The sequence below is a fragment of the Henckelia pumila genome, chromosome 1 (genome assembly GCF_033568475.1).
Source record: "Henckelia pumila isolate YLH828 chromosome 1, ASM3356847v2, whole genome shotgun sequence".
In the NCBI taxonomy this organism is placed as follows: Eukaryota; Viridiplantae; Streptophyta; class Magnoliopsida; order Lamiales; family Gesneriaceae; genus Henckelia; species Henckelia pumila.
The window spans coordinates 173685314-173701446 of record NC_133120.1 but is presented as its reverse complement, the minus strand read 5'-3'; the positions used below and the strand labels follow the sequence as shown (position 1 = coordinate 173701446).

At 38.1% G+C, this 16133-nt stretch overlaps 1 protein-coding gene across 1 annotated transcript; it reads left to right on the top strand.

Moving 5' to 3' along the window:
* The first annotated feature begins 12099 nt into the window (after positions 1 to 12099).
* LOC140874041 (pentatricopeptide repeat-containing protein At1g25360) lies at positions 12100 to 14926 on the top strand. The gene has a single exon (XM_073277319.1). The coding sequence runs from the start codon at positions 12299 to 12301 to the stop codon at positions 14732 to 14734; it is 2436 nt and encodes an 811-aa protein (XP_073133420.1). The 5' UTR covers positions 12100 to 12298; the 3' UTR covers positions 14735 to 14926.
* Positions 14927 to 16133: the final 1207 nt, after the last annotated feature.

Here is a 16133-nt window from a genome sequence, read left to right as displayed (position 1 = left end):
CACCTTGTCGTCTGGCACCGTCAGAGATTATGGAATTGAAACAGCAGTTGTAGGATCTGCTTGATAAGGGATATATTCTTCCTAGTGTTTCTCCGTGGGGAGCACCTGTTTTGTTTGTCAAGAAGAATGATGGATCGATGCGGTTGTGTATTGATTACAGACAACTGAATCGTGTCACCATCAATAATAAGTATCATTTGCCACAAATTGATGATTTGTTCGATCAATTACAGGGTACTTCTGCCTACTCCAAGATAGATCTGAGATCAGGATACCACCAGATGCGGGTACGAGACTCAGATATTTCTACGACTGCTTTTAAGGACCAGATACGGGCATTATGAATTTCTGGTGATGCCATTTGGTTTGAAAAATGCACCGACAGTCTTTATGAATCTGATGAATAAGGTATTTCGAGAATATCTGGACAGATTTGTCATCGTCTTCATTGATGATATTCTTGTCTATTCTCATGACAAGGATGAGCATGCCCATCATCTGAGAATTGTGTTGCAGACATTACGAGATAAGCAGCTATATGCGAAATTGAGCAAGTGTGAATTTTGGCTTGATCGGGTAGTGTTTCTCGGTCATGTGATTTCTAGTGAAGGAATATCTGTGGATCCAAGTAAGATAGAGGCAGTGCTGAACTGGTCTCGTCCGACGACGGTTGCTGAGATCCGATGTTTCTTGGGTATAGCTGGTTATTACCGTCGGTTCATCGAGAATTTTGCACAGTTGGCCAGGCCTTTGACTCATCTTACACGGAAAGATGTTACCTTCATATGATCCTCGAATTGTGAGGAATCTCACGAGCTGCATAAATGTCTTACTACTGCACCTGTGCTAAATCTACCTTCTGGATCAGGAGGTTATATTGTCTATTCTGATGCCTCTGGTCAGGGCTTAGGATGTGCTTTGACACAGCGCGAACATGTTATCGCCTATGATTCTAGGCAGTTGAAGACGCATGAGGTGAATTATCTAGTGCACGATCTCGAGTTAGCCGCCATTGTATTAGCGCTCAAGATTTGGAGGCATTATCTTTATGGCGAGAAATTTGAGATATTTACGGATCACAAGAGTCTGAAGTATTTATTCAATCAGGCAGAGTTGAATATGCGACAGAGACGCTGGATGGATTTACTAAAAGATTATGATTGTGAAATTAAGTATCATCCAGGTTCTGCTAATATTAGTACTGATGCCTTGAGTCGGCAGGTTAGACTTTCTGCACTTCAGAATAGTGATTTATCTCATCTGATTCAGGAATGCTGTTCATTGAGTTTTACACTCAAGCACAAGAAAGAAAAAAATGTGATTCGTTTGTATACTATTTTATCTGAGCCAGCATTGTATTCTCGGATCAGAGAAGCTCAGATATTTGATGTTAAAACTCAGCGTTTGGCACGTCTAGCCAATGGAGTTAATACATCTGGATTCCATTATCAGACAGATGGTTTATTATGCTTATCGAATCGAGTGGGGTACCTGATGTTGCGAAACTCAGGAATGATATTCTTTCTCAAGCTCACAGGAGTCGACTATCAGTTCATTTTGGAAGCATGAAAATGTATAAGGACTTGCGAACTAGATTCTGCTGGAAGGGGATGAAGCGGAGTGTGCATCAATTTGTTTCTAGATGTCTTGTTTGTCAACAGGTCAAGGCGGAACACCGACGACCAGGTGGTTTACTACAGAATCTTGAGATTCCCGAATGGAAGTGAGAGCACGTGACTATGGATTTTGTCACCCACTTGCCTATGACTTCACGTTAGTGTGATGCTATCTGGGTCATTGTTGACCGTTTGACGAAATCAGCACACTTTATTCCTTACAATCGGGAGTATTCTTATGATCGCATGACACGCTTATACATCCAGGAGATACTGCGATTACATGGGATTCCGGTGAGCATGGTCAGTGATAGAGACCCGCGGTTTACCTCACATTTCTGAGGTAGTTTTCAACAGGCGTTGGGTACCACTCTGAGTTTCATCACTGCATATCATCCGTAGACTGATGGGCAGTCAGAGAAGACGATTCGTACGTTGGAAGATATGATATGTTCTTCTGTCATGGATTTTGGTTTATCTTGGCAGGATCAGTTACCTTTGATCGAGTTTTCCTACAATAATAGTTATCATCGCAGTATTGATATGACACCTTTCTAGGAATTGTATGGTCGACGATGTCGTACTCCGTTATTCTGGGATGATATAGGAGAACGGCAAGTTGAAGGTCCTGAGTTGGTACAACAGATTGTAGACAAGGTAGATTTGATCAAGAGAAGGATTAAAGCTTCTCAAGATAGACAAGCTAGTTATGCGAATATTCATCGCAGGACACTTCAGTTTGAGCCTGGTGAATATGTGTTCTTGCGAGTGTCACCTTTCAGGAAGGTGATGAGGTTCGGTTTGAAAGGCAAGTTTTCACCTCGTTATATTGGGCCTTTCCAGATACTGGAAAAGATCGGAGATGTTGCATATCGTTTGGCGTTACCGCCATATCTTTTCAGTATACACGATGCTTTTCATGTGTCGTTGCTTCGACAGTACATAGCTGATGGGTCACATATTATCCAGCCTACTGATGTTCAGCTAGAGTCAGATCTATCGTATGTCGAATGACCACTTCGTATCCTTGACAGGAAGGAGAAAGTTCTTCGGAACAAGACTATACCACTTGTGATGGTACAGTGGCAGTTCCGAGACGTCGAAGAAGCAACTTGGGAAACAGAGAGTCGTATGCAAGCAAAATATTCTGAGTTGTTTGCTTTGTACTTTTGATTACCATGTAAAGATGTAATTACAGTTGTTGTAATAAAACATGGTTTGATGTTTCATATTTTTATCTTGATTTGTCCTTAGATTTTATTTCGCGGACGAAAAATCTAAAGGTGGGTAGAATGTAGTAACCCAGAACCCATTTTAAGATAATAATATGTTAAACATGATTAAGGGTTAGTAATTAACCAATTTCAGGGTTCAATTGGACTTTCGAACTAAGAATTGGGCTTCCATTATTTTGGCCAGTTTGGACGGTCCGAAGAGGACTTCGGACGATCCGAACTTAGCAGTCCGGGGGCTCCTAAGAGAGTTTGTTGACTTTGGAGTTAAGGCACGTTCGGACGTTCCAAACCAGGATCGAACGGCCCGAACTCCCTTATTCCAAGCAGGCAGGATTACTCATCCATGTTTTTTGACAAGTGTCAAGCATAAGACACTTCGGATCATCGTACGGTCCGAACTCGACGTGTTTCACATGCAAGCTATGAGTTGGATCGGACGATCCGAACCCGAGTTCGGAGGATCCGAACTTGACCGAAAAGTTTCCTATAAATAGGGGTCTTCAGAATTCATTTTGAATTATGAATTTTCGAGTTTCCTTTTTCAGTTATATAGTGTGAGATATACACTTGCGGGGCCCTATCGGTTATTATAGAAGTTCTGGAATAACCAAGGTGTGGTTATAGTCATCCGAGACTAGCGACTCCAAAGCGGACGAAGGTATGGTCCGAGAATATATTTAAGTTTTGGGAGTACTTATTAGCTTAGTTAAGGCTTGTAGAACTTGTGTAGTGATACGGTGAACTTTTGATTATAGGCTTGGAACCTAGGATCCTACTAAGACTTGAACTAGCCTAGAGGTACGTACACATTGACTAAGATTGCCAGCGAGTATACATGTTTATATGTTGCATTTACTTGGCATTATTATGTGGCATGATATATGTTTTATCGTTTTCTATATTCATATGTCATGTGCACATACACGTTGAGCTTGTACCTTGTTATACCCTGATTATAGAGCCGCTCAACTCTATATTTGAAAGTCTGTCATTGAGAGTATTGCGACGGCGAGGACATGCATGTCTGACTACTTTTGTGCTCTAGACGAGTGTGGTTGTACACAGAGGTTGATCTGTAAGGTCACAACACTCATGTGGAGCCTGTACTGAGCATGACTTATCAGATGACCCTTTTACCAGTGATCACGGTCGCATGCATTATATATATTTGTTTACTCATGTTTACGTACTGGCGTTAGCACTCACGTCCTAGTTTTTATCTTGGACAATCCATTCCATGGGCAGGTCGCATGATGGACGGAGCTGGTGGTTCGAGGCAGGACTAGGAGAGCCAGAACTTTCAGGGGTTTTATTATACTGCAGGATTCGATATAGTTGTATAATATTTCAGACAGTTTTTACTTAAGTTTATTCGATATGGTTGTATCACTACTAATAATAAGATTGGAACTTTTGTACTAAGCTGATATGTAAATTATAGGTTATGTTTCCGCACGTTTTTTTTTCTGTTTAGTGTTTATGCTTTAATTAAGTTTAATGCATGCGATAGTTGCCAGTTAATAGGTGATTCAATGTTGAGTCACTACATATAAGCTCGAAAATACTATACTGTCGCGTAGATCATTGTCCGGGATGAACGGGGCATCAAATCTTCATGTTTTCTTCAAAGTTCACGTGAAATTGTGTGAGAGTGTGTGCGAGGCTGCTGGAGATCTGATATGAGGAACTAGGGATCCAGAAAAGAATGGATGGAGATGAATGACGCTAAGTCCAAGTATTTGTTTGTGTATTGTACTGGTCTAGACTTTAAAATTTTAATAAATAAGGCTTTAAACTTTCAAGCCCGCTAAATAATCAAATTAAAAACTCCTTATTTTCGTAATATATAATTATGGGCTTTTGAAAGTATCTTAAAAGTTCATATATTGGCCTATTTTAGTGAAAAATGAACTTCTATATATATATATATATACATTAAAACTCTTATTTTTTGAAAATAAAATCTTAAAATAATAATTTATGGCTCTTGAAATCTTCAGTCAAAGTTTTCGATTGAAATCTCTATCTCGTTCGCCCACGGTCTCGTCTACACGATCGCAAAATAACCTTTCTCAAATAAATTCATAAATTTCACAATGACGGCTTAAATGATATAATAAAATTTAAAACATGCAAATAAGTCACATATGTCACATAACAGAAGACTAGCAATGGTGCACACGCTATGCATGTGTATAGTACATAATAAAAATAGCACATTATAATTTTGAAATATATGCATTTATTCATATGTGCTATGATGATAAACAATAAAATGTAACAAAATAGATTAGATATATTATAATATTTTAATAAAAAAATGGCATATCATTTGGTCGAAGCCCAGCAGCCCAAAAGTGCATACCAAAAACCAGAAGATAAAAATAATTAAAACAAAGACAACCAAGACACACGTAGGTACCGAACAAATCATGTAACATGTAGTCGATTCAGGACTCAGATTTAATCTTAATTCACGAGAATTCTCTTAATTTGTTCAAAGGACTATTTCTAGAACAATCAAACCTATTCAAATATTGATGAACTAATCTTTCGTAATTCTAATCAAATTTGAATGCATTAAATATTTATGAAAATTCAGTTTACACCCAAACCACACACTTAAATCGAATTCTATTTCTAGTCGGTTTTACCATGTGCTAATTATCATAGTGATCAAAATCAATACCTCCTCTGTCGACTTGAAATCGATTAATATGCAAGCAAACAGTTGATCAGACTATTCACAAGACAAATATAAATCTGACAATCAATAAAATAAAATCAACTCTGAAAAATCCCAAACAAACATCCAAGTTTTCTACATGAATTTGTTCGGCCCAATCACGCCGTCTTGGTTGAAAACAAACTACTCAATAATTGAAATTATAATTCAATAAATAAAAATAAAGAAGAACAGAAGAAGAAAAAGTGTAGAAATCTTCTCCCAAGCTTTGAAGCCGCCTCCCTTGTGTTGTCTGTGTTCGGAACCCTCAATCTGATGGTTAAAAGGGTATTTAAATGTCCAAATATTAAAAAGATTGTATCCTGCTCGGCCAAGGAATTTTCCAAAAATAAAACTCTGATCGCGCGGCTCGCTCGAGCGAGCACAAGTCTCGCTCGAGGGAGAAACTCTCTGTTCCGTAGATTTGAATTCTCATATCGCTCGCTCGAGCGAGCACAAGCTCTCGCTCGAGCGAGCATGTTTCTGCCCGAAAAACAACTCACACACAGCCCTTGCGCACTTCTCTAGCGCGTTAGCACCTTCTCATGCGCCCTTCACCTTCTTCTAAGTGCGTTAGCACTCTTCCTAGCGCCAAACTCAAGTGCAATCGCGCTACAACACTCACCAACAGCGCAACTTTCAACCTGCTCCAAGCGACAAATTTGAAAAATTCATATCTTGAGTTTTAGCCGTCGGATTGACCTAAAATTTGGACTGAAGCTTCAAAACATCTTGAATTCATTCTGAACAATGGAGATCGGATTTAGAGCTCCCTAAATTTAAATTTTATTTTTTGACCAAAGCTGCTCCGTAATTCACTATTCAACAATTCATTTTCCTAAAAAATTAACCCGAGAAGTGAAATACATATACATAAACTAAAACACATAAACACACACATAAAATAATATGAATGCACACAAAATAGACATAAAAATAACATGAAATAATGCAGACAAAATGCACTTATCAACACCCTCATACTTAAACCTTGCTCGCTCTCGAGCAAGACATGCAAAAACAATTTGCAAACAAAAACATAAGTAAGGACGATTCATAAATGTGCACAGCCTCCGAGAAGTTCAATCACAAAACCAAAATCACAGACATGCTCTCAACTTTTCATAATACACTTTCGGTTTAACGTGAACGTGTGTGTGTGAAATGTCATTCCGGTTTCATGCAACTTAGATCGAATCTGTCTCAAATCTGTTTAGCGACCTATGACAAATCAGTGCAAGTTTCACTTTTCAAGTATCCATTCCTTCCAATGACCTCTAGACATACCCACCTCCCTTGAGATAATGAATTACACACCTCTGAATTTTGCACCCGGTATTGCTTTAGCCCCAATAATTATCCGCTGACTTAGATATAACTGGATAGGATACGAAAAATCATTCTATTTTTTCTTTCTAATCCCCTCGTCTATAGCCCGGATGGAGCATCAATCTCATTTAATCTGCATACTTAGCCTTAAATTTAGTCTTTTATAAGATTTTAATCCTTTCAAGGCCCGGATGGAATTGAAATTTTTTTTTTCTAGGTGCGCCCAAGAACATAAGTGTAAACTAGAGCCTCATCAAAATTCATAGAACACAATCAAGATCCACAAACCACCTATTCCCGTGCAATGGTCAAACAGACAGAAACTTAATCAAATCTTTCGCTACAATTCACTGGTCTAACATTAGTGCTTAAAAATATTCACGGTTCAACCTACAGTTTCTCATGTCAAGTCAAGAGCAAAAAATTTTCAAAAATCCATTTTTTCAAATAAACTTCATCATCATTGGCTATTATGACTCATCCTACTCATAACAATGCAAACAACAACAAAAACAAACTAAATGCAAACAAACACAAAACATGACAGATGCAACACAAACATAACAAACAATGCAATATACTAGTCTACCCCCACATACTTATCCAAAGCATTGGCCTCAATGCTTCAGAACAATGAACAGAATGCATAACAAACACACAAATGCAAAGACGAACAAAAACACAATGAGAACAAAAATAACACTCCCCTGGTTTTTGATTCATCATCTTCCTTCTTGACAGTATCAGCTGGGACAGCAGCAGCAGACTGTGTATATCGGCAGGCTTGACAAACTGGAATGGGAAAAAAGTAAAAATTAAATAAAATAAAAACAAAAACCAAAAATAAAATAAAAAACAGGGGAAAGAACACTAGGTTGCCTCCCAGTCAGCGCTAAATTTATAGTCTAATGCCCGACTATGCAGAAGCAACCATGAAAGAGCGGCTGCCGCCCATAGTAAGAATCATACGACTCTACGTATGGGTCTTGATTTCCTTCGCCCTCAAGTTTGGCGTGATATATATTTTGTAAGCTTGTCGGTCCAACTACACTTGGTCTGAAATTTTTATTTTGGAAGAAGACTCCAAATCTTGGCTAAAACTTATAGAGGATGGAATATTGTGGAGTTGGCGTCAATGGAAAGAAAGGATCTTTTAACGGTGTACATGGAACGACCATTGATGAGGTCAAATCTGTCTTCTTGGATGTATCCTCATCCACTATCTCCACTATTGGCTCTTCTTCACAAGAAAATTCTTCTAAAATTATTTCTTCATGCGCTGGCTCAGTTACTTCACTCTCTTGGCAGATCTCAAAATTTGGTTCTCTAAGAAGTGCAATCTGTTCATCCAAAAGACTCCAAGACTTGATACGGCTTTCTAAGAATTGATTTGTCTCTGTCTGTTGCCGCAAAAGATTCTCCAACAGAGCCACATAATCTTCAGAACACCCTACACACTCTTTTTGACTCTCCGATGGTTGGTTTGCAAAATTTTTAGAGTTGATATCTGGAGGATATTTGTGACTCCAACCTTGCAATGAAGGATCACAATGCCAATGGTAGTCGAAATCTGCCATATCATTTAACAAGTGCATCGCACTTTCTTCATCTCTTCTAAACAATTGACTGTCAGTGGCCAAAGCTCCAGAATCTACCCAACTTCTTGTAATCTCATCCAAACCACCATAAAAAATTTTAGTGAGGGTGTAAGTCGAAAACTGATGGCATTGAAATCTGTTTGCCAAATCATTGAATCTCCCCCAAGAAGCATAAAAAGGCTCCAAGTATTGCTGGCCAAATCTTGTGAACACCTGTCGATGGTCCATCTCCAAGTACCTCACAAGCAAGAAAAAAAATAAAATAAAAATTAAGAAATAAACAAATGCAGGAAAAAAAAATTGTCTAGTCTCAAACAAATAATCTATCCTAATATTAACTAAACAGTCCCCGGCAACGGCGCCAAAAACTTGACCGGCTAAATCGGTGTGATATGAATCTACTGGCAAGCGTACCAGGTCAAATAATAGTAAAGTGGACTGAGAGTCCAAGTATCGATCCCACAGGGACTGCAGTCAATTCTCAAGAATTAATTATTTAGCTTAATCTAGACAAACTCATAAAAAGCAATTTGATTTAAATAAAATAAGAAAATAAAATAAAAACTGCTTAAGAAATAAGAATTAAAAATAACTGAAGATAAAAATAATTAAAACAAAGACAACCAAGACACACGTAGGTACCGAACAAATCATGTAACATGTAGTCGATTCAGGACTCAGATTTAATCTTAATTCACGGGAATTCTCCTAATTTGTTCAAAGAACTATTTCTAGAACAATCAAACCTATTCAAATATTTATGAACTAATCTTTCATAATTCTAATCAAATTTGAATGAATTAAATATTTATGAAAATTCAGTTTACACCCAAAATGCACACTGAAACCGAATTCTATTTCTAGTCGGTTTTACCATGTGTTAATTATCAGAGCGATCAAAATCAATACCTCCTCTGTCGACTTGGAATCGATTAACATGCAAGAAAACAGTTGATCAGACTATTCACAAGACAAATATAAATCTGACAATCAATAAAATAAAATCAACTCTGAAAAATCCCAAACAAACATCCAAGTTTTCTACATGAATTTGTTCGGCCCAATCACGCCGTCTTGGTTGAAAACAAACTACTCAATAATTGAAATTATAATTCAATAAATAAAAATAAAGAAGAACAGAAGAAGAAAAAGTGTAGAAATCTTCTTCCAAGCTTTGAAGCCGCCTCCCTTGTGTTGTCTGTGTTCGGAACCCTCAATCTGATGGTTAAAAGGGTATTTAAATGTCCAAATATTAAAAAGATTGTATCTTGCTCGGCCAAGAAATTTTTCAAAAATAAAACTCTGATCGCGCGGCTCGCTCGAGCGAGAAACTCTCTGTTCCGTAGATTTGAATTCCCGTATCGCTCGCTCGAGCGAGCACAAGCTCTCGCTCCAGCGAGCATGTTTCTGCCCGAAAAACAACTCATACACAGCCCTTGCGCCCTTCTCTAGCGCGTTAGCGCCTTCTCATGTGCCCTTCACCTTCTTCTAAGCGCGTTAGCACTCTTCCTAGCGCCAAACTAAAGTGCAATTGCGCTACAACACTCACCAACAGCGCAACTTTTAACCTGCTCCGAGCGACAAATTTGAATAATTTATATCTTGAGTTTTAGCCATCGGATTGACCTGAAATTTGGACAGCAGCTTCAAAACATCTTGAAATGCATTCTGAACAGTGAAGATCGGATTTAGATCTCCCTAAAATTAAATTTGATTTTTTGACCAAAGCTGCTCTGTAATTCACTCTTCAACAATTCATTTTTCTACAAAATTAACCCGAGAAGTGAAATACACACACATAAACTAAAACACATAAACACACACATAAAACAATATGAATGCACACAAAATAGACATAAAAATAACATAAAATAATGCACACAAAATGCACTTATCAACACCCCATACTTAAAGCTTGCTTGCCCTCGAGCAAGACATGCAAAAACAATATGCAAACAAAAACATAAGTAAGGACGATTCATAAATGTGCACAGCCTCCGAGAAGTTCAATCACAAAACCAAAAACACAGACATGCTCTCAACTTTTCATAATACACTTTTAGTTTAACGTGAACGTGTGTGTGTGAAATTTCATTCCGGTTTCATGCAACTTAGATCGAATTCGTTTCAAATCTGTTTAGCGACCTATGACAAATCAGTGCAAGTATCACAATCTAGTGCTCATTCCTTCCAACGAACTCTAGACTAAACCCACCTCCCTTGAGATAATGAATTACACACCTCCGGATTTTGCACCCGGTATTGATTTAGCCTCAATAATTACCCGCTGACTTAGCTATAACTGGATAGGATACGAAAAATCATTCTATTTTTTCTTTCTAATCCCCTCGTCTATAGCCCGGATGGAGCATCAATCCCATTTAATCCGCATACTTAGTCTTAAATTTAGTCTTTTATAGGATTTTAATCCTTTCAAGGCCCGGATGGAATTGAAATTTTTTTTTTCTAGGTGCGCCCAAGATCATAAGTATAAATTAGAGCCTCATTAAAATTCATAGAACACAATCAAGATCCACAAACCACCTATTGCCGTGTAATGGTCAAACAGACAGAAACTTCATCAAATCTTTTACTACAATTCACTGGTCTAACATCAGTGCTTAAAAATATTCACGGTTCAACCTACAGTTTCTCATGTCAAGTCAAGAGCAAAATTTGTTCAAAAATCCATTTTTTCAAATAAACTTCATCATAATTGGCTATTATGACTCATCCTACTCATAACAATGCAAACAACAACAAAAACAAACTAAATGCAAACAAACACAAAACATGACAGATGCAACACAAACATAACAAACAATGCAATATACTAGTCTACCCCCATACTTATCCAAAGAATTGCCCTTAATGCTTCAGAACAATGAACAGAATGCATAACAAACACACAAATACAAAGACGAACAAAAACACAATGAGAACAAAAATAACACTCCCCTAGTTTTCGATTCATCCTCTTCCTGCTTGACAGTATCAGCTGGGACAGCAGCAGCAGACTGTGTATATGGGCAGGCTCGACAAACTGGAATGGGAAAGAAGTAAAAATTAAATAGAAAAAAAATAAAAACCAAAAATAAAATAAAAAACAGGGGAAAGAACACTGGGTTGCCTCCCAGTCAGCGCTAAATTTATAGTTTAATGCCCGACTATGCAGAAGCAACCATCAAAGAGCGGCTGCCCCCCATAGTAAAAATCATACGACTCTACGTATGGGTCTTGATTTCCTTCGCCCTCAAGCTTGGCGTGATATATACTTTGTAAGCTCGTCGGTCCAACAACACTTGGTCTGAAATTTTTATTTTGGAAGAAGACTCCAAATCTTGGTTGAAACTCATAGAGGATGGAATACTGTGGAATTGGCGTCAATGACAAGAAAAAATCTTTTAACGGTGTACATGAAACGACCATTAATGAGGTCAAATCTGTCTTCTTGGATGTATCCTGCTCCACTATTGACTCTTCTTGTAAAATTTCTAAAAAAAATAAAAATAAAAAATCGAAAACAACTTTGCGTATGGGCCGGGCGACGTAGAGTATTTAGGTGAAGAAATTTCTCATTCATCTTCCAGCGTCGCTCCATCCTATCCGCACTTCACTCGACCCGAACACGATCTCTGTGCGAATTTAAGGAGACGGAAAGCAAACTTTACACTGAATACATTAGAATTTCAAGAAAAGGAGAGAATCCATTCTGGTTTTTGTTGGGAATGGATGGCCAAAGAGTGGGGTGTCTGAGTTGAGAATTTCTGATACCTTAATTCCCATCCCATTTCTATGAAAAGTAGCACTGCAAAATCTTTCAACCTTTGTCAGAACCTCCGTCAAACAACGGACCTCGGCGCAGTGGCCAACACCTATGCAGCCAACCTTCATCTATGCTGCCAACATGGCACCGCCTCCTATTCTCTCGCCCCCAGTGTCCATGCTCACATGATAACTTCTGGGTTTGTTCCGCGTAAACATATCCTCAACCGTTTGATCGATATATATTGTAAATGTTCTAATTTGAACTATGCAAAGAAACTGTTCGATAAAATACCTCAACCAGATGTTGTTGCAAGAACAACTCTGATTGCTGCATATTCTGCCTCCCGGGAGCCTAAGTTGGCCAGAGAGGTATTTAATAAAACCCCATTAAGAATTAGAGATACTATTTGTTACAATGCGATGATCACTTGCTATTCTCACAATGACGATGGCTTTGCTGCCATTCGAGTATTTAATGAAATGAGAGAGAATAGTTTTATACCTGATAATTATACTTATACGAGTGTACTGGCAGCCTTGGGACTCGTAGCTGATAGAGAAGAGCACTGCCAGCAGCTACATTGTGCTGTTGTCAAGTCCGGTACTGGCTTATTTACTTCTGTTGTAAATGCCTTAATAGCTGCTTATGTCAAGTGTGCATCCTCGCCTGTGACTTCCTGCACGTCATTGATGGCCTCGGCAAGAAAGTTACTTGATGGTATGGATGAGAAGGATGAACTTACATGGACAACGATCATAACAGGGTATGTTAAGAATGAGGATCTTGATTCTGCCCGGAAAGTTTTTGATGGCATGGATGAAAAGTTGGTGGTGGCATGGAATGCTATGATTTCTGGGTATGTGGAGAAAGGATTGGTGTTTCAAGTGTTTGAAATGTTCAGAAAGATGCAATCTTTAGGGATTAACTTTGATGATTTTACCTACACCAATGTTCTTAGTGCTTGTGCCGATGCTGGGTTGTTTCTTCATGGTAAACAGGTTCATGCTTACATCCTACGGACAGAGACTAAATCCCCTGGGCATTTTTTGGCATCTGTAAGCAATGCTCTGATAACATTATATTGGAAATGTGGGAAAATTTACCAAGCACGACATGTTTTTGACACAGCATGCATCAAAGACCTTGTTTCATGGAATGCGATTTTATCAGCCTATGTGAGCACTGGGCAAATTGTCGAGGCAAGTTCCATTTTCAATCAGATGCGTGAGAAAAATCTGTTATCCTGGACAGTTATGATATCTGGATTAGCGCAAAATGGGTTAAGTGAGGAAGCTTTGAAGCTTTTTAATCAAATGAAGTCATATGGGCTCGAGCCATGTGACTATGCATTTTCAGGAGCTGTTATATCTTGTGCTATACTTGCAGCTTTGGAGCAAGGACGTCAGCTCCATGGTCAGCTACTCAGGCTCGGTTTTGACTCGAGCCTTTCTGCTGGGAATGCTTTAATAACCATGTATTCAAAATGTGGCGCCCTGGATGCTGCCCATGAAGTCTTCCTTACCATGCCTTTTCTTGATTCTGTTTCTTGGAATGCCATGATAGCAGCCCTTGGACAACATGGCCATGGTGTCCAAGCACTGGAAGTTTTCAACAAGATGTTGGAAGAAAACATATTACCCGATCGGATAACCTTTCTCACAGTCCTCACTGCTTGTAGTCATGCAGGTTTAGTTGAAGAAGGACAACACTATTTTGAAATAATGCAGAAAGATTATGCAATAACTCCTGGTGAAGATCATTATGCTCGATTAATTGATCTACTGTGTCGAGCAGGAAAATTGTCAAAGGCCAAAGATTTGATTCAGTCCATGCCATTTGAGCCTGCAGCACCAGTTTGGGAAGCTTTACTTGCTGGCAGCCGACTTCATGGTAACATAGAGCTGGGTGTTCACGCTGCTGAACAACTCTTTGAGAAGATCCCACAACATGATGGCAACTATATACTCTTGGCTAACATGTTTGCAACTGCTGGGAGATGGGATGAAGTGGCAGAAGTTCGAAAATTCATGAGGGATCGAGGGGTGAAGAAAGAACCAGGTTGTAGTTGGCTTGAGGTTGAGAACAATGTCCATGTATTCTTAGTTGATGACACTGTACACCCTGAGGTTCAAGCAGTATACAGTTATCTGAAGGAACTAGTAGTGAAGCTAAGGAAATTGGGATATACCCCTGACACCAAATACGTGTTGCATGATATGGAGTTTGAACAGAAGGAATATGCATTGTCTACTCATAGTGAGAAGCTTGCGGTTGTCTTTGGATTACTGAAACTTCCTCATGGGGCAACCATTAGAGTCTTCAAGAACCTCCGTATTTGTGGCGATTGTCACACTGCATTCAAGTTCATGTCCAAAGTAGAAGCTAGAAAGATCATTGTGAGAGATCGGAAGAGGTTTCATCATTTTGAGGGTGGTGATTGTTCTTGTGGTGATTATTGGTGAATAATGATGTCATGTTGGGACGGATTCAAGAATTCGGGATATGTGAATGAGCAGATGATAATGGCCTTATGAAATAAATTTTTATGATTCCTATCAAAACAAAAAGGTGGGTCGACGCTACAGATGTGATAGTGCCCCCAACCTATTCAAAATCTGACATTTGTACCTTTACTTATTTTTTTATTTTTTCATTTAATTTTCTGAGCTTTAACTTTACCACGGTTTATTCACCAAATTGGAGGGAAATTCAAGACAAATTTTTTAAGGGTGAATTGCTCTAAAATTTCTAAACCAAAACAATATTTTTTGGTCAGTCCCTAAGTCAGTAATGTTTTAAGGGAAATTTGCTCAAAAATCTCCAAATGCAAACATGTTTTGCTTTGAGGTCCCTAGTCAAAAAATGTGGTACAAAACAATATAAGATGTGGTACAAAACCATATAAGATATGGTACAAATTAATAAAAAATGTGGTACAAAAAAATGGTTAGAAAGTGCAGAGCAAAACATGTTTACATTGAGGAATTTTGAGCAATTTGCACATGTTTTAATTACACTCCCTCACATATTTGGTTTATTCGTTCAAGCTCCCTATTTTCATACATAGACTAAATTGTCCTTCCCATTTACCATTTTCTTCACCATTTCTCATCATCCATTCTATTATCTTCTCGGGTTCCATGGAGGAAAGTCTCCTGTAAGTGACCTTGACCATCGTTGGCTCCAAAGTCCGTTCTTTTTTCTGTCCCTACCAGTTTCATTTTCATATTTCCCCACTCTTCCCTCTCGCATATTCACGAAGCTGTATGTAAGTGTCGTTTTTGTATATTTTCGTTGACCATCGTTGCCTCCAAAAGTCGTTTGTTAATGTTAATTTTTTTCTCTCGATTTGATCTTGCTTCATATGCTTTTTCCAGATTTTTAAAATATTTGAGCTAACTAGACTCATTTGAAGTGGAATCGAGGACTTGATTTTGATTAGGGTTTGAACCAGAAAATTTTATATCATTTAATATCAATTTTGCAAGAAAAATCTTAATTTCTTTACATGATTTGTTCCTTTACTTGAAATCTTGGATTTGTAATTGATATAAAAAACGTTTGTGGTTTTGGGGTTTATTAAGCTACGAGAACTTGGTGATTCAAAGTTTATCCTAATTGGTTGTAGGCTGCAAGAAATTTATATTCAGTGATTGTTAAAATTGATTGTACGAGCTATTATTTGAATTCACAAAATTGGGGAGTAGATTCGTGATTTTAGTTGTTATAAAGTTGGGTCTAGTTTTTATATTTTGTAGGTTTTGATACGATATTATGTTATAGTCTATATTGCATCTTTCCTAGTTGAAGTAAGTGAAGATTTTATTTTTTTAACATTGATGGTTTGCAACGAAAATTCGT